This window comes from Hyalella azteca, unplaced genomic scaffold, assembly GCF_000764305.2.
Source record: "Hyalella azteca isolate HAZT.00-mixed unplaced genomic scaffold, Hazt_2.0.2 contig5432, whole genome shotgun sequence".
NCBI classification, from domain to species: Eukaryota; Metazoa; Arthropoda; class Malacostraca; order Amphipoda; family Hyalellidae; genus Hyalella; species Hyalella azteca.
In genome coordinates this window covers 790,860-815,705 of record NW_025935622.1, presented here as the reverse complement: position 1 = coordinate 815,705, position 24,846 = coordinate 790,860, and the positions used below count along the sequence as shown (strand labels likewise).

Below are 24,846 nucleotides of genomic sequence, written 5' to 3'. Positions count from 1 at the left end.
GTATTGAAAATAATAAACGAACAATGAAATTATGAATACAAAGAATTCTCTGGGCTTTAATCAAACGTCTATGAATTCTCGAAATAATACATTCGTAGCTTTTCAAATAGTCACAGCTTTTATCCTTATTCAATCATAAATTAACGAAATAAAACGACACATAAAAATCTATGAACCCAGCTAGTTTTAAACGTTGTAATTTATAACAACCAATCGAATAATCATCAAACATTTAAATGCTATTACGTATGTTCAATCCGCACAAAAGATTTTTTCATATTATTAACTGTAATTTGTTGGCGATGTATTAGAAAAAAACATACTTCGACGCCATCTTCGACTGCTAAAAGCAAAACTACCTGATCTGCTGCGTCTTGCGATGCTCTTCTGTTCTTTGTTTACATCAAGTCGTCGTCTGCGATGATTGAGTATTTTAAAGTGACACTATCCTACCTGTGATGAGTGAGAGCCCTTGCAGCGCATCTCAGATTTGCATCTCTGCTTATAACTATCAACATCTGTCGAGGTGGGTTATCGACCGCTGCGAGACCGACCGAGATCAATAATGGACTCCACGTTGGGCTGCGACAGTCGTCAGTAGTCGGTCTCGGAGGTTGAAGTTTGTCCGTTTTTCTTTCGCAAGTTTACATTACCTGTTTACCTGTATCTTCTATGAACTAATTAGAAGGCTCACGATATAAAACTTGCAGGTAATAAATATATATCCGGTGCTTGTAGATTTCCAGCATTCAACGTGAGGCAAAGTGTGTTTTAACATTATTTCATCCCGAATATGAAATGAACGAAGTCAAAGTGCAACACTTCATTCCCGACATATTGTCAACAACGAGAGGTGAGAATGTAACGTCAGTTATCTCTTAACATTAAAAGAGAAGTCATACATACCATTAGGTACATGGTCCGGCTGATGTACAAAAGTGAATCGTAATTAAGTAGCCCTACTTGAAAATGTTATTTGACGCCGACTACGTTTCAAATACAGCGTTCTAAAGGTTGCCAGCAAAAATATAATCTTTTGTAATAATTTTTAATTTATTGCAGGAGCGATGAAATTATTATGGATGAGACACAAGCATGGAGAAGACTACGCATTAAATGCTCTGTATCGTTGAATTTTCCTTAATGCTTTAAGGAATTTCTAAAAAATTCAATCCTCTATTCTAAATGACCTAGCGTTAATAAATTTCTCGACCTTTTAAGCATCATGTGCTTCCAAAGTTCTCAACGCATTAATTTTTTTACGGATGCATTCAACAGACATCCCAATTTATTGTTAAATTCACAACATTAATAGCGATGCATCATGCGCAGCGCAGCAAACCCGAGCGGCAAGTTAACTTGAAACTTTTTGATAAATTAAGGGACAAAATTTTTTAAACTTTAAAACCCTTGCCGATTTGGCGGCCGTCGATAAAACGGCCAAGATTTCAATCACGGTATTTGCGTAAAGCCATGAAACGTGCCTGTGCGCCGATGCCGTTCAGTGATTAGACTTACGAGAGCCACTTCTCCCGATGCTCTAGTGTAGTTTTAAACTCTGCCATCATAATGTTTTATGAAAAAGAATATACGCTAAATGTTGTACGCTATGTATGCTAGCCAATTCAACAGTCTGATGTTCTGTGCCGCTAGCTCATGTTTCTCACTCAAGGCTTTAAAAAAATGAATAATTGCTCCGGTGATGAACGTTGCTTAATTAAACATGGTCGTTTTTGTTTATGATTATCTTGTTTTGACAGTGTGCTGAGGACAAATTCTGAACTCGACGTAGAACCTGAACTTCGATCTCCTCTAAGTGAAAACAAATCAATTTTTCAACGTTACATATAAAGAAAATTAACAAGAGTTGTTTAAGCAAATTCAAGTCAGATAAAAAAAAACACAGAAAATAAATTTTCTTTGTGCACTATCATCTTCTGTTAGATGGTATCTATGCCTAATACATCAGCAAGTTTGTAACGGAGTACAGCGATGGATGCTACTTTAGTCTAATGCATCAACAAGTATTGAGCGGAGTACAGCGATGAATGCTACTCTAGTCTAATGCATCAGCAAGTATTGAGCGGAGTACAGCAATGAATGCTACTTTAGTCTAATGCATCAGCAACTATTGAGCGGAGTACAGCGATGAATGCTACTCTAGTCTAATGCATCAGCAAGTATTGAGCGGAGTACAGCGATGAATGCTACTTTAGTCTAATGTATCAGAAAGTATTGAGCGTTGTACAGAGATGAATGCTACTTTAGTATAATGCATCTGCAAGTATTGAGCGGAGTACAGCGATGAATGCTACTTTAGTCTAATGCATCAGAAAGTATTGAGCGTTGTACAGAGATGAATGCTACTCTAGTCTAATGCATCAGCAAGTATTGAGCGGAGTACAGCGATGAATGCTACTTTAGTCTAATGCATCAGCAAGTATTGAGCGTTGTACAGAGATGAATGCTACTTTAGTCTAATGCATCAGCAAGTAGTGAGCGGAGTACTGCGATGAATGCCACTGTAAAACATCAACTTTTCTTGAATGTATTAACGAAGAAGAAGCAAGAAGGTAATACGTACTTTTTGTAATACGTTCAAGGTCTTGAACAACGCAGCCTGATCAAATGTCCAAGTGCAAATTAACTACGTTTATTTTATACAACACATGTGTATGTTTCATAAAATTAACGTGTTATTATATAATTATATTTAGGAAGGACTATTGGTGTACAGCTAACACTGTTAGTTTATTGATTTCATCGTCTATTTCACTGATGGATCGGAATTTTAGCCGCCTATTATGAAACGTTCTCTTCTGTCTATACAGATGTTTATTGCGTCATGAAAAATTTAGTCCATCTCGAACTCAAGAACAGTTAAGCTATGAAACTTTTATAGGATTTATATCGAAATACGCTTATCTAGTGTGCCATTAAGATGTCATTGTATTTTTATTCTATGTGGTACAGTATAAAATATGTTTTAATCCGGTTCAAAGTGATACCTATTAATTTAATACAAATTATTGTATATATTTTACGGATGACAAAAACACTAGTGAATATCATCGTAACTCGCAAGATTTATAAAAAAAAGTCCAGTCGATATGGCTGATGATATCGGGTAAGTTTTGAATTGAATCCCAAACTTCGGAAAAAGTCTTGAAATCTCCACTCGGGCCAATGAATTATATAAGCACTTTTTAAAAAGTCCTCAGAGAAAAAACGCAACCTAATCGATTCGAGCTGCTCGAAAAAATCGTAATGAGTTTCGTCTGTCCTCAAGAGGCTCGGTTCATTGACTTCAGCTTTTATTTCAGTTCTGGTAAGAGAAATTCTATTCTTTAGTTCAACTGAGCGCGAGGTTCAGTTGGCTTTCAGTCGTGGCATCGCTAGCAGGTCCTAAAACATGGCTGCTGCTCCCCGTAGATTTTTGTGTAATTTTGTACGTGATCTGTTACTCGCGCTGATTAACATTAATAAAGATTAATTAAAGTGGTCTGCGACTTTGTAATGTATTCTACATAGCACAAGGTTTGCAACATCCGGAAGAAAACAGCCTCGCAATATTTTTCAAATGTAAAAGGCAAATAATCTAACAATGAATATGTGGAACTATACGAAAGAAATATATATCTTTGTAAACCCTATGTCCGAGGACTATCAAATTCAGGCTTCTAACAATTGATGCTCGATAATAAATTGCCCAGAGTCAAAATGTTGTGAAGGAGACTCAGCCTTCTACAGCAGCTCAATAATTGTTTAAAGTTTTATCGTTAACGAATTAAAACCTGACACGTTACTGCAAAACGAGGACGAGAAAATTTTATCTTATTCTAGTAAATGTAGACAATAAATTAATAAATAAATTCAGTGCCGGATTTGAAAGAATGAATTTAAGCGCCTTTTGACACTTTTTGCGCTGTGAACTGCACAAGCAAAGAAAATTTTATTTTGAGGCACGAACGTGGCTTTCTGTGCCTCGGTTTCTCAGAACGCCTTGGCTTCCCAGATCTATTGAACCTATAAGCGCACGAGTAAACCATTGTCTGGCGCTCTTCATCTGTCGTTAATGCGAGGAACAAATGACGATATTTTCCGTATGCGGAACTTTCTTAGATTTAGCCAGATAAGCAATTCAAATTTTTTGTAAGCCCATTTTAAACGTTCGAAGGAACGCAATAATAACAAAAACCTTAATTGATCATTAACTTCACTAGAATCTCAGGGCTGGGAAGCGCAAATTCTAAAACCAGTAAATTTATATATAAATATTATATAATATTATATAAATTTAAATATATATATATATATATATACCTACTAAAATTTATCATAGTATGATGCTAAAAAAATTATTAATTAAAGTCGTTCACCCCATCCCCCCTTCCCTCACAACGGGTATATTAACAAGCAGAGTTTCACTTTATAATATAAAACTCGTACTTTCGGACGATATATTAACTGAACTTTTTTTCATTTTTGGCTCATCCGTTCAATTGAATGAGATTACTGGAGTACTTCTTCTATTATAACAAACGACTTCAATGTATACTTGCATTGATTGCTCATTATAAATAACGTTTCTATTCTAATTTTTTTATTAATTATTTTGATTAACTAATCCCATTATCACTCCTCCTTCACCCAAAGTGACTATCTTTTATTTTGTAATGTTTTATGAAAATTGGTTTGATATTATTCTTGAAAATGTTAGTGAACGAAAAATATTTAAACTTCAATTTTCTAATGCTATTGTTCGTTTCGAGGCAACTGACGACGCAAAAATATCAAAAAATATCATAACAAATAGAAAAACTTCGATGATTGCTGTTATGCATCGTTTGATATTTCTAATCAACCTAATAGCTCGAGGCCCTTGACTCCTAGCAGGGAATGAATCATTTCTCCACATCTGATGATTCAAGATCCATTTTGTGCTTACACACTCACTCACGTTATTAAAAAACCGATGATATTCGACGAAATCTGATGTTCGTGAATCACTACGTACAATTTTTCAATTTACTGTATAAAATTTGTTATGATGACGTGGACCCAAAAAAATGAGTCATTTTGCATTATTTCATAAAACTTAATTGTCCCTTGGGATCTCTTCCAATAATCTCAGAAAATATTTAAACTGAAGGCTATTATATTTATGAGTAATAAATAAAATATGCAACGTCTAGATATTTGTTGCATTAAAAGTGACATCGTATGATGAAACGAGTATTTTTAACTAAAATTAAAAGTTATTCTTACATATATTGAACTATTTGCGCAATTTAAAAAATGCAAAATGAAATTGGACGTATGAAACGAACATAAATTTCTATTACTGTTAGTCGTACAACCCGTGTTTGTAAAGTTGTTGTTCCTCCATCTGAAGATCGCGTTTAATCAAAGAAAAAAACAACTGGACGTTCTGCTAGAATAAATCGGCCTCTCTAAGGGATACATTTTAGTGCTGATGATATAAGTTCTCGGTCCTATTATTCATCGTAAAAATATTCTTTGGCAAATTTTGCGATAATGCGTGCTAGACGACGGCGCAGCAGCCTGCCGGAATCCGCGTCAACGCCTCCTTTGAACCGGTCGGGGGGCTTCGACAGCGAGGGCGCTACTTATGGCAAGAAAAGACGAGCGTCTACTGGCTTTATGAATGCAGGTATAATGCAGGTACCGCGGCATGTTGCTGCTGAAACCACGATGTCGAATTACCAAATGAATAAATTCAAAATCACAATCCATGCATTCCAATATAATTTTATCTCATATAATTATACATCCCGAATTCAAATAGCTGTTTGACGAATTCTGAACGTTGCCGAATTCAAAACGCATCCTTTGCGGCACTGCTACCTTAGTCTGCCCGAGAATTGTCTTGATTCGTTGTTTTCAAACTCATTCACGAATATCGAGTTATGCAACATATCACCGTCCTTATGTTTAAATCAGGCTTCTAGATATTGATTTCAGTTACTTTTTCTCAGCACAATAAGAACCACAGGGAACTGAATAGATTACGAAGAGCTATAGTTGATTTGACATCTTACGTTACTTTAATCGCGGTCCAATAACCTCCATATAATTATATAATACACAATTATTTTGAACGATTTTTAATTTCCATGACCGTGTGAATTTGTTTTCCTAAGCGATTGCTTTTAAGCTAATATATGTTATATATCCGATGAAAACTATTCCTCAACTCAAGCATTACCGTTTTTAAAATATCACAGCATTGATTCGATGTTTCAATTTTTGGAGATCAAATAAATCCAGATTTTTTTTGTAGATCCAGGTCTCGAGGTTATGTCCAAGTCTCGCGGTTATGTCTTGGTCTCCTGGTTAGGTCCAGGTCTTGAGGTTTGTCCCAGGTCTCGAGGTTAGGTTGAGGATCCAAGTCTCGAAGTTTAGTTCCGACCTCGTTGTTGGGCCCAGGTCTCGAAGCTAGATCTAGGTCTCGAGTTTTGGTCCAGATTTCGAGGTTAGACATCATTGTTGGTAACATGTTAAACACATGAATTAAGTTAATTAACAATCAGTGCAGAAGGCACTGAAAATCGCAGCGTAGTGTTACAGCAAATCAAGATAAATAATTATCAAAGTAAACAATTTTATTTCATAGTCAATATCCACATCAAGAACTCATTCATCTCAACAAGCAATCGATGAGCTTGACAGCTGAGGCAATAAATATTTTCTCTGCGCTGACAGAAAGCATGGAGGTGTTGGCGAGTCGTCCGGAGGTGCGGACGCCAGGCGTCGGCTCCGTCAAAGCAGACCTTCGACATCCCGGTCTCGACGCCATCCGCTTTGCATCGTACCGCACTGCGGCCAAGCTCCGATACGTGCAGAAACGCACCAATAGTGAGTCTTATTGAGTGTTGTGTATCTCCGTTGAAATTTGGGGTAAAATTAATTAATGGTGACAAACACAAATTAGACGTAAACAGCTTTCTTAATGCAAAGGGACTTGAAAATTAAATTTGTATTCATAGTACGATATGTGCGTAAACGCTCTTATACTCGTACAAGGGCGTGACTAAATGTACGTGTTTGGTAATTAATTTGTATCTTGTTAATTAGCTTACTTTTAAACTAAGAACATTCGATTACAAGCTAATGATACTGAGCTACTGCAGGACGTTTCTAGTTGGCGAGCGAACGCGATACGGCGAACCAGTTTATCGGGACAGAAAAATAGCAAGAATTAATAAGTTAATGTATACGTGTAAACTGGTATAACGTTGACGTGTTGCGAAAATAATAAATATTATATCGGAAAAGTTTCACTGCGATATCTTTGCTGGCTCTCATCAGCAAAAGTATAGGATAATGTCAGTGTATAGGAGCGTCAATGTTCAAATAAAGGCGCCGCTATGTAACGAAGCCATTCACAGAGCACTTGTCAAAGACGCTTAAAAACGAGGAACGCAATTACTTAGAAGCTTCTGATAACGCATTTTCAGCCGATAGGGAACGAATAAATATGTAGTCATGCCGTCAGTGCAGGTTGGTATCTATGAAAATGGAAAAGTTTTTAAAGATTGTCTCTCAAAATTTAATATCATTCTAATGTTAGTTTATTTCTTACTTACCCAGAGAGTATTTTTAACGGACATGAAACTGATGAGCAGAGACCATATATGCTTCTTTCAGACTAGTCTTCCTCTTATATTATCTTTTTCATGACAAGTCAGCCTCTTCACTGCACTCGTTGCCATGGCATCGGCGCTGAGGATGAATCGGCTAAATTTAGCCGATCACTCTATAGAGACAGGCACATTTCTCAATGTAATATCGAAAGCAAACTATAAGCTTGCTTAAACTTACTGTATGCAAAATTTCAAATAAAGTTTGGTTGTCTCTTAAATTAATGATTAATATGCCACGATGCCTGCTTGATTATACGAGTACCTAATTTACACACCTCACGAAAATCAAGCTTACCTGCTCTTCCGACAAGGAACCTATCACAGGTACAACGTACGACGATGTTAAACATAGATTTGTGGAACGACAATTTTTTATTTCGCTCTCCTCGCTCACCGTCTGATTTGTTTTCGTCCTTATTCGACTTATCAATACAATTTTGGGCTGCTATTTAAAAATGCTTGCGTCGTAATCACTTTTTTTTGCATGAAATTCCAGGTGGAACGAACTAATGTCTCGTTTTTGCACATAATACGAGGGTTGACGAGACTGATGTCTCGGCGGCGATATACATTTGTCTTTCATTAATCCTTCTTTGATGCAAACATTCTTCCGGATACCCATGAAGTGAATGCTAAGATCTCAGAGAAGGCCTTTTTTATAGCCATTTACTTTTGTGCAAGCGATATTGTGTTTCTATAAGCCACGCAATGTGTTAAAGATGCGCTTGTATGTTTTCTCTGCAGTGCACTTGGTGGACATCTGGAACATCATCGAGGCCTTCAGAGAGAACGCACTCAATACACTCGACCCTTACACCGATGTCAAGGTATATGTACATGTTTATTATAAAGTTTAGGTATTTTTAATATATTTATTTTAATATATTGATTGCAATAGTGATTTAGCAGCGAGAGGTTACTCTGTTCAACTTATTTTTAGCGAACACTTCGAACAGTTCACTTTGTTTGTATTCCTAATATTAACGGTAAACGGAAAAATTAATTCTGGGACGGTAATGTTTTTGATGTTTTTGATGTGATGTTTATTGAAAAACAATAGGGATATAAGAACTTATTTGGTCTTTCGCGAACACGCAACTTGATAATACAGTAGAGTGCACGCAGTAAAATGTGTGTTAAGGCGTTACATTCCTCAGTGAACTCGGAATATACAACCCAATAGAAAAACTCAGGCCTCTCGTATGACTTGTCTCAACTCAGGTCTCTTTATGATTTGTCTCGACTCAGGTCTCTTTATGATTTGTCTCGACTCAGGTCTCTCGTATGACTTGTCTCGACTCAGGTCTCTTTATGATTTGTCTCGACACAGGTCTCTCGTATGACTTGTCTCGATTCAGGTCTCGTATGATTTGTCTCGACTCAGGTCTCTTATAATTTGTCTCGACTCAGGTCTCTTTATGATTTGTTTCGACTCAGGTCTCTTTATGACTTGTCTCGACTGAGATGTCTCATATAATTTGTCTCGACTCAGGTCTCTGTATGATTTGTCTCGACTCAGGTCTCTCGCCTCGAGACGCTGATCTCGACGTTGTACCACAGCCTCAACAAACGTCTCGCTGTCGAGAACAGAATCAATGTCGCCGCTTCGACTGCCATTCTCCTCAACTGGCTCCTAGCTGCTTATGATAGGTAAAAAATTGAAAATTAACTTTTATGGCCAATGTTAGGCAAACAACTTCAAAACAATTCGCTATCCTCACTGGTAGCTTGGGTAATGTGTATAAAGCTTAGTAAATATGAAAGGTCGGATTGTTGAAATATGTGCTTTCTCTATTATTCTATGCTATGCTATGGGAGAAGCAAGGAAAAGGAGTTTTGTTTTTGGGAATTAGATTAAACGCAAAGAGTGCGAATACTAGATTGTGAACTTCGGGGGTTTTCATGAAATTTGTAGATAATTTATAGATTAAATGAACATCAAATTAGCAATTAAATATTCTCTGTCTTCCTACATGTTAACCATCCTACGTTGAAGCACTAAAATGATTTTCGAATTAGATTTTATTGAGTTCTTAATTAAATAGTTAGAAGTGAATCTTTCATGAAATCCAAGTTTGTAATCCTTCATGTGGTCTTCATTTGGCAGGAAGAGTGCAGGACAAGTGCAAGTTTTCTCGGTGAAGGTGGCGCTCGTCACGCTCTGCAACAGCAAACCTCTCGACAAGCTCAGATGTAAGGACACGCTAGCTTTAAGTATTTTAATCGTGGTTATAAACCGTTTGTTTTTCCTAATTTCTTATTTACAAAGAATGTGCATTAATTTTAATTTATGATTTTCGTGTATTCTGTAGGTATTAATTGTGAAAACCAATGATATTTTGCTCTTGACAATGCCAGTTCAAGTAATAGTTGCCAACGAAAATTTTCAATGACTTCATTCACAATTATTGATTAATGATGCTGGCTAGCAACTAGTGTGTTATCGCAGCAAAGGTCGTTTACCTAAAAGATTATTTTTATCAGAAAATGAGCGTATTTCAAAAGTTTGTGTTCGCAAATAAAAACATTTTATATCATTGAGAAATTGCATACGTTGATAAGAAAAAATCGTTCGTTAAAGGTCTGACAGTTAAATTTTCATTCAGAATTTGTATCTGCGAGTAAAACCTCAATGAAGTCATTTTGAACAATAATTTAAATATTATTGTACTTGAGCAACACAATTGTCTTCCGCAGATATCTTCTCGCAAATATCTGACAGCAACGGACACCTGGGACTGTCTCGGTTCTCAGAGTACCTGCTGGAGGTGCTGACGCTGCCCGCCGCCGTCTACGAGAGCCCCAGCTTCCCGTACACTGAAGACCTCGCGCACACCATCTTCGACGGCGTCAGTCGTGCTTAACAAATAAGCGACCTGTTCATATTTTTATATCTTTTTAATTTTTATATTTATATCATTTATATTTATATCATTTTTATAATTTTATATCATTTAAACTCGTTATTATTATAGTTAGGCCTTAATTCAAATCGTTCGATGACTCGTCTTTGCAATTATGAGTCTGTTTTTTGAAACGATGGATCGTTGCGTCAAATTCGCTACAAGATTATACGTCAGTTTTTGAATGACTTCTCAGTCCATGTCAACTGACACATTCGAAGTTATCACAGGCTCGGAACATAATTTCACATCAATAAATCATTCGCAAAAAACATGATTTCAACAGATGGAACTCAGGTATATTTACATGAAGCGTGGTCTTGGGCTGATTCGTCTGAAACACTATCCATAAACACCAATGATGAAAGAATTACTATTGTTCATGATGAAATTGGTGTTGCAGGCGTGGCCAGATGCTGATACGGCTGAAACACAAACCATAAACACCAATGATGAAAGAATTATACGTGTTCATGACGACGTTGCGCTGTTGTAGGTGTGGCGTATCAACGTGAACGACTTCTTGGACGTGTTGCTGAGCGACCCTGGGCCAGACTGCCTCACTTGGCTGCCTCTGCTGCACAGACTTGCGCAGTCTGAAGCAGGTCGGTTTTAGCTATTATCATAGTAATGATTTTTAACGTATGATACGAGAATATATAACTACACAATACACTCGTGCAAAATCATGCTCTGAGTTTCGTGCCGTACATGTTAATAAAATCTAATGAGTTATTGGCCTAATAAACGCTGACACCGCTATCATTATATTTCTGCAAACCTGTATGGCAAAATAGGGTGTAGTTTCTACCACATAGCTTTGACAGTCATTTTTTTGTAATTTTTCATTGAAGAATTCATTTCGCACCGTGGAATTCATTATCGCTGCTCGCATGCAAATTTTGTCAGTTATTGAAGGGGGCTGAAAAAATTGATAATAATTATACGGAATGTGCCGAAAATCAGAGCCGAACATTTTTTGCCAACATTTGATTTATCCGCAGAACAAGAAGTAATACTCATACATAAGCTACTCCACATAAGTGGATTATAAATTCTAAGTTTATAAAATTACTGACAAACAGCAATATAAGTAGTAAATGTTAAGTTTAGTTCTCACCGGAAATTTTAATTTTGCACTTCACGATTTATTTATTTGCATTGCGGACCATTTCTCTCTCTGTTTTTGTAACTTACATGGAATTGTTTCTTCATTGTCTTGACGCTGGCACGCAAGGCAACGATTGGTCCAAAGACCTCGTAGACGACGCGTTCAGAGAGACCTGTGAGTGCACGCAGCGACCGTCGTGTTTTACTAGTCAATGTTCAATGTTCATAGAGCCCTGACTTCGAAATCTGTGTTCCCACTCCCAAATTTATTTAATATGTGCCCTTATGAAGCGTTGAAACTTTCAGTCGAATTTTTTATAAAGTCATTATAGAATGTTTTGATTTTATTTTGTAAAAATTTACTGTGAGCGGCAAAAATATAAATAGCGTACAATAAAATTAGTAGGAGCTCATGTGCTCACATGACTAAGGTTAGAGTGATAGTTAGTTTTAAATTGTGTTGAAAAAAAAATCACTTTACGGATAATATATTCATAGACAACGCTGTTATTTACACGATTTTGTTGTAAATACACTGGAGTGTAGAAAAATTGTCCTCTGTGTTTTGTGTGATGTAAATTCAAAAGTCAGAAAATGCAGCCTTTCATGTGTAAATAAAATACACTCCTGCCTTCGTAATTTGTGTGAAATAAGAGTCGATGTCTGCGGAACAAAGTCCGTGGACTTTGACTTTGTTCCAGATTTTGTTGCTCCAAATAGTCGACCGGTTTCGAAGCCAGTATTGAAATATTTAGACATAACCATAGTTAACATGGCAACGTTAATGATAGAAAATCTTTACAATGATTTTACTAGTATATCTATGACTCTAATTTCATAGATTTGTGATGATGTGAACGATAATCAGAGGCGGCGATCCATCGTGGCCTGGGACTGCTATGTCCCAAACAAATACTAAGGATACTAAGGACTAAGGATGTATATATTGTATATTATACATACGCCACACGCGAACTCATATTTATACACTTTCTTATTTGAATCGCATTCGAAGAGTATATATTCAAACTTAAAACAAGCAAAATTTCAAAGGGATTAAAACCGCGAACTAAATTACAATTCCGCTCAATATAATTAGGGCTTCATTCCATACCTGTGAAGCAAAGAGCGAAATTCCCGATACGCTGAACAATTGCAACGCATTAAGCATATATTGTGATGGCCAGTTAGAAATTATTCTCAAGGTTGATAATCGTAATTATAAGCTAGTAATTGCGGGAAGGTAATTCTATAAATAACGAGGTATTAATCGTAGGTAGTTATCGTAGTCAAAAAGGTAGTAATCGAAGACAGGCAATAACAACCAAAAAATAGTTAAACTAGTGGAGCTGGTAAGTAACGAAACAACATTCAGTATTAGCTACTATATTATCATACTTTAAATTATCAGCTGAATGCGGCACTGCTATGGTAAGGCTGTGAGCGTTATCATTGCAAAAATGTCTGCGAGTGGCAAGAATATAATTCACCATTAATTATATCAGTATCGTAGTTACAAATATAGCATGGTTAAATCGGGAAATTTTCCACTCAGCGATGATGATCTGATGGAATCAGCGATGATGTCATCATCGCTGAAGGATCCGTGATGATGGTCACCATTATTGAATGGTTTGCAGAGATGGTCACCATTATTGAATGGTTTGCAGTGATGGTCTCCATTATTGAATGGTTTGCAGTGATGGTCTCCATTATTGAATGGTTTGCAGTGATGGTCCCATTTCTGAATGGTTTGCAGTGATGATCACCATTATTGAATGGTTTGCAGTGATAGTCACCATTATTGAATGGTTTGCAGTGATGATCACCATTATTGAATGGTTTGCAGTGATGGTCACCATTATAGAATGGTTTGCAGTGATGGTCACCATTATTGAATGGTTTGAAGTGATGGTCACCATTATTGAATGGTTCACAGTGATACACTCGACTGGTTGCGATGGCTGCCGGCGTGAGCAGTTCAGCGGCCTGCGCTACAAGTGCGACGTTTGTTCTAACTACAACTTGTGCCAGGACTGCTTCTGGCTCGGCAGGGTCTCTGCCCCCCATCTCCTCCAGCATCCTGTTAAAGAATACATGACTCCTGTGAGTTTTAAGTCATGTGAATTAGTTAATGACATTGATGTCGTTGAGGGTCACTTTTCCATTTGTTGCGTAATTTTTTAATTTTGAAAAAATATCCCCTATTCCAATATAATCATAAGTTAGAATTTCAACCATCGAGAGGTCGAATTTGGTCAAAATCTAAATTTTGAACGCATAATGGGATGAAAGTATACTACAGTCGCTGCGAAGTAAAAAAAATAGCCGAATTTGATCAAAATCTAAATTTTCAACGTATAATGGGTTGAAAGTATACTACTCGCTGCAAATTCAATAAAATATAAAGTGGCCAAAGCTGAGCTTGATCTAAATGTTGAACGCACAGAGGAATGAAAGTATACTATAGCAAAAGAATGAATACCAAACTTTATAATATGTTGTTTAATACGAAACTTAATAATATGTTGTGTGGGTGCACGGGCAGCACCCCAGTCGGCCGCTGAGCTCGTCCATGCGCCGCAGTCTGCGCTGTATTCCACTCGCCTCGTCAGACACGCCACGCTTCCCTGAGACACCCGAGCCTACTCTCGACCTGGCGCATATTGTGTGAGGGGTGTGAGGGGTGTGTGAGGGGAGGGTGTAAGGGGTGCGAGAGGGTGTGAGGGGCATGGGAGGCGGGTGAGAGGGGCATGGGAGGCGGGTGTTAGGGGTTTGAGAGGCGGGTGTGAGGGGCGGGTGTGAGGGGGCGTGTGAGGGGTGTGAGGGGTGTGTCTCAGAGGCATGAGGAGCAGGTGTGAGCGACGTAGTAAATGTAAGTGAATTGAAACATTGAAAATGAGAGAAAAAATATAATGTGCGTGAGCATAAGAAGAAACCAAATTGTTGTGCCCACAGGCCGGCAGTGACGCACGGCGTCGCCTCCTCCTTGGATGACAACGCAGGTCCTCACTCCTGCGACTCGTGGTCCTCAAATAGAAGGTGAAGGTCTTCCAATAACATAGAATACATTTTCCTTTCTTTACACTTTCTTTCCGGCAATATACTCTTTCTGTCAATAATACACTTTCTTGCTATAATGCACTTTCTCGCAATAATACACTTTATTTCTATTTAACACTTTCTTTCAATAAAACACTTTCTCTCAAAAATAAACTTTCACAATACACTTTCTATTATAGCAAATCTTTTCGCTGGATAGGACTTAACCTTCCTTCGGCTACTCTCCCGCTGAGAATAATTTGATCATTTGATATACAAGAAAATGCTTTAAAACTTCCGGCGATAGATTTTAAATTTTCTATCTGTTTGGAAGTGTTTTTAGAATTTAAATCTATGTTGGCAGTTAAGATAAAATATTAAAAAATCTATTCCGGAGGATTCCAAGCGTATTTGTTTGAAAATTTGTGTGTGTCAGTTTTTGTTGTAAATGCATCTCAGAAGCTATGTATGCGAATGAGGGGATCTCATAGAAAAAAATGCAAGTAGATTATCTCAAGCATCATTTTCATAGTTTCAATGGAAGAACGTGTTCTTACCACTTAATCTATATTTCTCTGGTCATCTTTCGTATAGATTATCAATTATTTCTTATAGAAATCAATATATGAATGAATTATTTGAGTGAGAAATGCAGCTAAAATGGTTCGCTTGTGTCACAGTTTCCCGGGTAGCAACCACTACCCAGACTGGTCAAGTCTTGACGATGAACATCGTCTCATAGCTCACTACGCTCACTGCCTCGCCCTCCAGCACGTCACCAACACTACCAGCGGGACCGTGAGTGTCTCTGCAACCTGTACACAGAGAAATTAATGGCTCATTGTTCGCATAGCTATGAATTTTTCTTCCTGTTGGGGTCGTCCTGACCCTTTTTGGCTTTGCAAAAAAGCATATAAGTGTTACGTGCCGAAAGTGTGTTATTATTTCAACAATATGTCCCATTCGTATTTCTGCGTGTGAAACTTATTATTATAAGCATTTATGCTTATAATACGTAAGTTTCCCCAGAAATTTTTCAAATAAAGCGGATACTTTTATGTTTCTAAATTTGATCATTCCTGACATTCTTCCTTAAGAATTATCATCCTTTCAAAATCTGAGAAAAACCCTAAGGCTGGGAAATTATAATCAAGCAAACGTATACTGTGTGCGGAAATTTAATTTTGTTCTCTTCCCTATTCTATTCGTTGCGTTTATAAACGATCTGCCAGAAGCTGTGTCTAGCGTTTGCTCGATGTATGCTGACGACACAAAAATTTATAATATGGTGAAGAATACGTCGCAAAAATTACAGTTGCAAGGTGATCTTGACAGGCTGGTTGACTGGGCTGATAAGTGGCAGCTGTATATGTTCAGTCTTAAAATGCCTAGCAAATTACGCAGCAGGCAATAAGTCCAGCAGCTATCTCAATCAATCGTCAGTTATGGAAAGATCGGGTTCCAAAGGCCGGATCCCTTGTGAATCAAGTCACGAAAAGTTCAAGAATCGGCAACAGGCCATGGGCCTATGTCTTCAACGCCGACACTTCTATTCTATTTACACTTGAATACAACTGTGTAAAAACATTGGCGGTTGAAAATGAAATAAACTTATGCTACTTCTGCGTGAGGAAATTCCCTCTAGATCTCTAAATAAATGCAAGGAATTTCAGTGAAAAATTTCCACTTGAATGCAATTGTATTACAATAAAAAGGAGATGCGCCGTTTACAACATTGGACCTTTTCTCAGCCCGGCAGGTAGCGTATGCTATCTTCGTGCGACGAAAGTCTCTTCAGATCTCCTCCTTTTGCCGATTTAGTGAAATTTTATTTATGAAAATAATATCCCTTATGAAAGCATTTTAAATTTTGCTAATTAATTTCCATTGAATTTATGAAAAGGGTATGCAAAATTTGAAAACATTCTCCCTTTTACTAATTAAATTGAATTAAATTTATGAAAAGGGTATGCAAAATTTGAAAACATTCTCCCTTTTGCTAATTAAATTCAATTAAATGTATGGCAAGGGTATGCAAAATTTGAAAACATTCTTCCTTCAGCTAATTAAATTCAATTAAATTTATGAAAAGGGTATACAAAATCTGAAAACATTCTCCGTTTTCTCAGCCCGGGGAGGTGACGGCAGACGCGGCCATAAGTCCCTCTTGCCTGGACTCCTTCAAGGCACAGAAGGAACTCATCCAGGAGCTCGAAACCAAGAACAGGGAAATCACAAAAGAGATCAACAAAATCAAGTGAGTTTGCACTCAGAGAAATTAGTGGCTTATTTTCCAACTTGCGATGAACTTTTTGTTCATATGTGGGTCATCCGGACCCGGCAATAGGGTCCTGATTTGTCACTATTTGGACACCATTGCCAATTTATTTTTCAGAGAGTGCAGAACGCTTCACGTGTTGGACATATCGCATTATCAAAAAATAGCCTTGTAAGCGAACTAATAACTCTAGGTAGGACAAAATTATGTTCATTGCAACAGTGAAAAATTAAGCGGGACCCTGAATACATGAATCCTTTACATTGATCGCAAGAACTATAAAGGATTATTCATCACAATGTGAAAATGAAAAGTTTTGATTTTAAATGGAAAATCCAGATTAATATGCATTTTTGGTTATTAAAATTTACCTTACTCTATTGTTTTAAACAATTAGCTTATATCTTTTGAATCCAGATTAAATCGTATAAAAAAGGCTATGATAGGCTAATAAGATAACTATGTTAATAAGATATGTTAGTAATGTAACTAGGTTATTAAGATAGGTTTGTAATATAACTAGGCTAATACGATAACTAGATTAATGAAATTGGTTTGTAAGATAACTTGGTTAATAATAGATAACTAGGCTAATAAAATAACCAGGTTAATAGGATAGGTTAATATAAGATAGTTTAGTAAAATAGTTTATTATAATAGTTTATTAAGATACGTCAATATGAGTTTAATAAGATGGTGTAATAAGATAGTTCAATAAGATTGTTTAATAAGATAATTTAGTAAGATAGTTTAATAAGATAGTTTAATAAGATAGTTTTATAAGATAGTTTAATAAGAGAGATCAATAAGATAATTTGAAATACGCTGTCGCCGTTGCAGAGAACAGACCATGTCGGGGAGCGGTAACCCCGCGCTGGCGTCGGAGCTGCGGACGCTCAGAAGTCACAAGTCGCAGCTCGAGGCTCAGCTAGGTGGCCTCCAAGACTCCAGGAAACAACTCATGCAGCAGCTTGAGGTCCTCATGAACAGACTCAAGGTATTAATATTACAATTTAACAATCATTTTAATTATAGGTACTACTGTAAGTGTTTAATTTGATAATAATTTTATTATTTATCAGTATTCTAAGTGAGCTAGTATATTTTTTAGCAAAGTGACCGGTTTATAAAATTTGAGCAAATTATGGTCGTTCAACATAAGTTGAATACGCTTTTATTTGTTATATAATTATGGAAACAGTTCTGTCTTTTGCTTCTTTTACCAACTATTATAGTTAATTAGCCACTAAAATTTGCTGCTGAATTTTGGCCAACGCCTGTTTAAAATACTTTGAAATGAAATCTCTAACTAGATTTGTTTGTGTTATTCCGAACACCGCGGATTGCTATTGCTAACCTCTCCGTAATTTTCTAGAGCCAATCTTCAAACAAAGGCCAGACTCGGTCATCTCAGAACCCCGGTCCTAAGCCCTCGCCAAACCCGCACTCCTTATCTTCCACCTGCTCCACGACGGCCTCTAATTTCGGCGGTATTTATTCATTCCATTCGTTGTATCCATGAATATTTGGGAATTTGTGACAGATTTTATTATCGACAAAAATGACCGAACCAACGCTTTTTCCTTATTTTCGTAAGCCCCAGAAGGCTACACTTTTAAACATTCTCTCTAATCTACTGTAAAAACTTCATTACAATAGATTGTATGATACCATTATTCGAATTTAAATTAAATTTTTAAACAACTTTACAATAATTTCTCCAGGAATGACGTCCTCGGTCGGCATGAAGAGCAACTCAATGTCAAGCGCCGGTAGCACTTCAGAGCTCTCGAGCTTCGGCTTGAGCGGCAGCGTGACCGGCCTATCGAGCTACGGGATCGGGGGCAGCCAGACAGGACTATCATCCTTAGGGATCGGTGCAGGAGGCGGCAGTTCTACAGGACTCTCTAGCTTAGGACTCGGTCTTGGCGGCAGTAGCACGGGACTATCAACTATTGGCTTAGGAAGCTCAGGACTTAGTGGGAGTAATTTAGGACTTTCTAATTTAGGGCTTGCAAGTTTAGCAGGTTTCGGGCAAATGAGTGGCAGTTCCACGGGATTGCAGAGCGCTGGGCTGACTCGAACAGGCAGCTTTGGAGGCTCAAGAGAGCACATGACGGCGTTCCAAGGAATGGGGATGCGTAACGTTCCCAGAGCAAAGGACCCTTTTTCTCGCGACGTTCCGGGCTACCCACAAAGGGGTGACTACCCCATGAAGAGGGATGGCGGGCCACCGCCACCACCACCACGTGACATCAGCACCGCCGGCACCATCACCGCCGCTCAGCCCGCCTTGTCATACTCGGCTCCCGCCACACCGTCCCATGGTGCCGGCTTTGGTTACAGCTCCCAGGACACCATGGCTGATCCTCACGGTGAGTACAGGCACATTAACTGACTCTGAAATATATTTAGTGTTCACCGATGTGGAACACGCATTGCTTCCGTCTTCCTTCATTCATCGCACTTTATCGTCTATCCTGAATAACAACGTGAAACATAGCCTCACTGATCAGAGTTTTATCTACTTCTTTCTTTTGATTGTGTACGACAAATGTAATGGTATTATTTATCTTACGCGACCCTGTCTCAACAGAGAGTCGTAAAGAGTCTGGAGGAAACTACTCAGGCTCAGATTCTGGCGGCTCAGATGGCGAGCAGATTCGTTCAGATTTAATTATCGCTGCTGACTCCGTCACTACAGCCATGTCGTCTTTGGTTCGGGAGCTCAACTCAGGTGAGAAATGCAAGGATGTTTTGAATGCGTTGGGTTATATCGTTTATTTTATTTCACCGCATAAAAATAAAAAATATCTTCAAAGTTGGAGGAAACGAATAGTCTATTATTTAATTTCTAAGCTTAAATCCAAGTTCCGATTTTTAGTCCAAAGCGTTTGTACATGTATTTGAACCTATTTCCGACCCTTAATATCCTCTGCATATTTCTTATTCTTGTACTAAAATTAGGATCCTTTATATTAAAAATCCTCGTGATGTCAAATTATAAATCCATTATTTTATTTTCTGTGTAATCTGGAGGTGAATAGCATCCAACCTTGTTTCCACCTTCCCTGGCTGCAGTCTGGGGTGAGTGGAGCTCGACAAGCATCATTTTGAATGCGAATCACAAAATTGAATGCGATGATTATAATACGAGTATTTTATTTGCATGACAAAGCTAAGGTATTACACCCTGGATATTTTTGGCCAACCCTCAAATCAAGCGAATGTGATCCATATATTGCAACTGGTTCACGCCACCGGCGTATTATTATAGAATGAAAGTTGTCATGCAATTGCCGCCATGGATGGACAATTCGAACGTACCCGCTAATGCTTGTAACTAAAAGTGACTTCAAACAGTTGAGTTCGCTGGTTGAATTTCTGTTTATTATAATTGCATATGCTTGAGCTGGTTGATCGATGCATGCATGAGCAAAACTTTCCTCTCCATTGATTTAATGAATTCTCAATTGTTGCATGGTGGCATGGAAATTTTTCAATCGGGGACGACGAACTTCATTTTAAATTGGCTTACAGATCCAAACGATCAACTTCATGATAATTTAGTGAAATTCATTATTTTGGACTTATTGGCGTGGTCATAAGTACGTACATGTAGCATGGTACATTAAAGTCTTCTGCTTGTGCCTGCATTGCTAAAAAAATTTGAATTTCTAGTGCACTTATACAGCGACGATTACTGAGTAACAACAAAGGAAAAACCCTTAATTAAGTGGAGAAAAAATAATTTTCTAACTTGACTGAAGAGTCGCGCTTCGGGCAACAAATTCCCTGATTGTACATCGTATAGCAGCAAAGGATAAATGAAGAAGTAGCGCATCTTTTCCGCTAGTTTCTCAAGTTTAGTGTTTCAACGGACCATGGAGCTTTTAAATTTAAATTTTTTCATGCAGTATTTTCCAGGTATAGAAAATTTCATGAAATAAAAATAATTATTAGTAAAATGATAAATGAGTCTTTGAATTGGCCAAGGCAATAAATAATAGACTGAAGTCGCTATTACCTCAGTCGTCGTAATATAAAAATACGATGTAATCAGGGGTTAGAATTTCCAAAATACGATGTAATGAGAATCCATAATTTCCAAAATATGATGTAATGCGAAGCCGCAATTTCCAAAATATGATGTAATGAGAGGCCGTAATTTCCAAAATACGATGTGATGAGAAGCTGTAATTTCCAAAATATGATGTAATGAGAAGCCGTAATTTCCAAAATACGATGTAATGAGAAGCCGTAATTTTCAAAATATGATGTAGTGAGAAGCCATAGTATCCAAAATACGATGTAGGTAATGAGAGGCCGTAATTTCCAAAATACGATGTAATGATGGGAAGCCGTAATTTCCAATATATGATGTAATGATGTCTGCCAGCATCGGTGACATCTGCTTCTTCGCTGACGTTGTTTCGTCGACGCCTAAAAACAGAACTTTTCCGTAGAGCCTTTGAATCTTAGGCCTAGCCGTTATCTAATTTATCATGGATATTACTGGTTTAGCATAGGTGTTATTTGTTCTAGTATAGACGTCATCAGTCTTGGCATATGTCCTCTGTTTTAGCATAGATGTCATCTGTTTTTATCATCTTGTGTTTTTTAGCCGCTTGTAACGTGCCCTCGAAGTTCGATCTGAACGAGACGCCACGACAATCTCTTCGTGGAATAATAATAATAATAATGACAGGCCGTAATTTCCTAAATACGATGAAGGTAATGAGAGGCCGTAATTTCCAAAATACGATGAAGGTAATGAGAGGCCGTAATTTCAAAAGTACGATGTAATGAGAGGCCGTAATTTCCAAAATTCTATGTAATGCATGATGGGCCCCGTAATTTCCAAAATACGAAAAATATTACACGATAAATAATTTCCCAATTTTCACAGAGAGTTCTGAAGACGAGGATCCTGCCAAAGGACGTCGCCGACACTCGCTGGCCGCCAAGAGAGGTCGGCATTGCAATAGCTTTACAATATTATTTATTATTGATAACCAGTGAGGGTAAGGCTCGATTCACCAAAAAAATAATTTTAATAATCAATTAAATAATAAAATATTTTAATAATCTTATATTTAGGGGGAATTTCTATTTATTAATAAATTCGTTTTGTAACATAATAGTGGGGGTAAGGCGTAAGTCTCAATAAATCGAAAAGACTTTATGATAATATTGTATTGCAGTGAGCAAAGGAGAGGAGCTGGTGTGGCCGGTGCTCGCATCAAGCAAGGTGCGTGCGTCTGGCTTGCATCAACATCCGTGCCTTAAATTTGAAACTTCCGTCATTATTGCTAAGAAAAATTCAAGCGAATTAACGTCACGAAGAATTCAAGTGAATTAACGCGACGAACATGTGTATAGTTTGAATCTCCTAGAAATTATTGAAGCTCTAGCAACTTACGTACTTCATGCCCAAGATTAATGAAAGAAACTCTGGCCTATGATAGGATACTTGCCATATCTGTGTGATTGGCTGGTATGAAAAATTAAAAGTAATTTCAAAAGAAGTTCTAACGCCTAAATTATTTTTCAAGATCTAAATTCTCGTAGTGACTGACATTAACGTTTGCTGTCCAGGGTGAGAAAGGACAGCGCCGATCAGACGGCCGGTGGGGGGAACGCAGCTACAGCGTCGAGGCGTCTCTTGTCGGGAGACAGCCTGGGGCCAGAGACCCGGGCTACGGCGGAGACTCCGGTTACGGTGGAGACTCCGGTTACGGCGGAGACCCAGGTTACGGTGGAGACCATGGCTACGGCGGACCGCCCGGAGCCGGGAGACCCAGGACTGCGTCGGGATCTCATGACACGTCAGCTCAAAACGGCCCAGCGCGTTAACGTTATAAGACTGGTGATGTCTGTTTCATTTCTATCCGGTTTTGTGAAATCTTCTAATAATGTTTACCGTGAATTATAGTTTAAATTCAATAATAGTAGATTTGATTGTCAAACATGAGTGTCGAGAAAACTTTACTATATATTATGTATACCATCAATCAAGTAACCAGAAAATTTATAAGATTTAATATAGGCAGGATTGGAAACTTGTTTTAAAATGTTTCAATCCGATTTGCGTGTTTCCGATTGTTATGAGGCATCTGTTACCAGCATCTAGGTACGAATAGCATTAACGACAGGTTATGAATCAGTAGATACTAGATTACCAATTGGGCTGCTAATGGTAACATAGTTACCTGGTCTTTACACAATAATTGCATTGAAGACGGTTAATGAATAAGTAGAAAAAATATATCAGTACTCACTGTAGTGAGTGACAGAGAGCGCATTTTTTCGTCCATACGTGACGTGCAGTCACGGAAGGACGGCATGACGAGCACAATAGCGCATTTTTTTCATAAATGAGAAAATGCGCTAAAAAGGGTAAAAACAGCGCTGTTACGTGGTGTGAAGTTGCATACATTGGATGCCTCATGATTAAGAATTGTGTTTGTTGTGTGTCTGTGTTGGGAACGTGTTGTGTGAGGATGCTTTTAACTTGAAACTGAGTTGACATTTTTTCAAACTTTATTTTAAACTTTAATAAAATTTTAACACTTGAGATTAAAACTGATTGTAATATTTTGGTTGTGGACAATTGTTGTTTCCCCCTGAGACGACGAGCAGTATAGTAGGATTTTGTTCTCTTGAGGATGACGCGGATGAGATTGTTTTTTAGTCTTGCTTCTCCTTCATGACGACAAATCTCTTCCACAAAGACAATTTATTCAAGCATTAAAACTAATAGTAATCATTAGTATGGTACAAAAAAATCTAAATAAAAATAGAAGTAAACATAACTAAACGTTTGATATAGAAGTGCAATAACAAACTTCAACTATTAGTACTACTTGAGACTTGGTGCAGTTTCGTAATAAATGCGGTTTCAGCGTTATTAGGCCTGTCGCCGATTATTAACAGCTGAGAACATTCACAGAATTTTGTGGTCTCGAACTCGTAAGTCACTGCTACAATTCTGCTGTGCTTAACCACCCGGCTTCCTCGCCGATTCTGACCAGAAACTGGCGCACAGAGCTGGGATCGAACCCGCGGCTCTCTGCTCCAGTCCTGGTACTCTGGAACTGTAACCACTGGGCCACGTACAAATATAAATACTGCATCATTAGTACATGAGTGGAACTAAATTCCTTCGAAACTGATATTTTAGCAAGTCGTTAGTAAATCAAGCGCTTCGTATCCTCAAATAAGCTGTTCAATAATTTAGACTTTAATTCGATGATGTAATCACAAAAGTTTCATTAATTGTGAGTAAGAAAATTTAGACCCTGTATCGTAATATAAGTAAAAACAAGGTTACCTTTGCTAATGTATTTTAATATCGATTGAAATTATATAAAATATCATGGCAACTAATAAATACATGGGTGTATAAGTGTAACACATGCGTACAGTTACGAGTGAATGGTTTTCTAGGAATTTCATGAGAAGAACCTGTATTGTTTGGCGAGGAAAAGCATTGGCATGAACGATTGTAATGACAAATAATTTTTTTCGTTTTATGAAATACAAGTATTGGGCTAAATGTCTTTTGCGTTTTTTTGTTTTTAGGGGTGATAAAAATAGCCATTAAATTGCCCTTAGGTGTACATCTGATTTAACTTGTAAAAATTCAATGGAAAACCTAAATTTAGGTGTAACTGTTCTAAGATAAAATTTAATCTTGACAATGTTTGTAATATGTGTTTACACATAAATTAAGTAATGTAGATCTAGCAAGCAGAGATTCATACGCTGGATATTCAAGATTAAATTTGTTTCAAGACATTAACTAAACATGACGGGAGCCTGCGGGAGAGAAAGAAATCCTGAA

At 37.6% G+C, this 24,846-nt stretch overlaps 1 protein-coding gene across 1 annotated transcript; it reads left to right on the top strand.

Annotated features, from left to right (window-relative positions):
- Positions 1 to 605: 605 nt before the first annotated feature.
- Positions 606 to 24,005, top strand: LOC108666325 (dystrobrevin beta-like). The gene is made up of 19 exons (XM_018153169.2): positions 606 to 853; positions 6,727 to 6,879; positions 8,412 to 8,494; positions 9,187 to 9,317; positions 9,775 to 9,860; positions 10,365 to 10,516; positions 11,067 to 11,175; positions 13,620 to 13,786; positions 14,229 to 14,350; positions 14,639 to 14,722; positions 15,403 to 15,520; positions 16,852 to 16,979; positions 17,841 to 17,997; positions 18,376 to 18,490; positions 18,725 to 19,375; positions 19,597 to 19,737; positions 21,910 to 21,972; positions 22,205 to 22,251; positions 22,599 to 24,005. The coding sequence occupies exons 1-19, from the start codon at positions 799 to 801 to the stop codon at positions 22,854 to 22,856; spliced, it is 2,820 nt and encodes a 939-aa protein (XP_018008658.2). The 5' UTR covers positions 606 to 798; the 3' UTR covers positions 22,857 to 24,005.
- Positions 24,006 to 24,846: the final 841 nt, after the last annotated feature.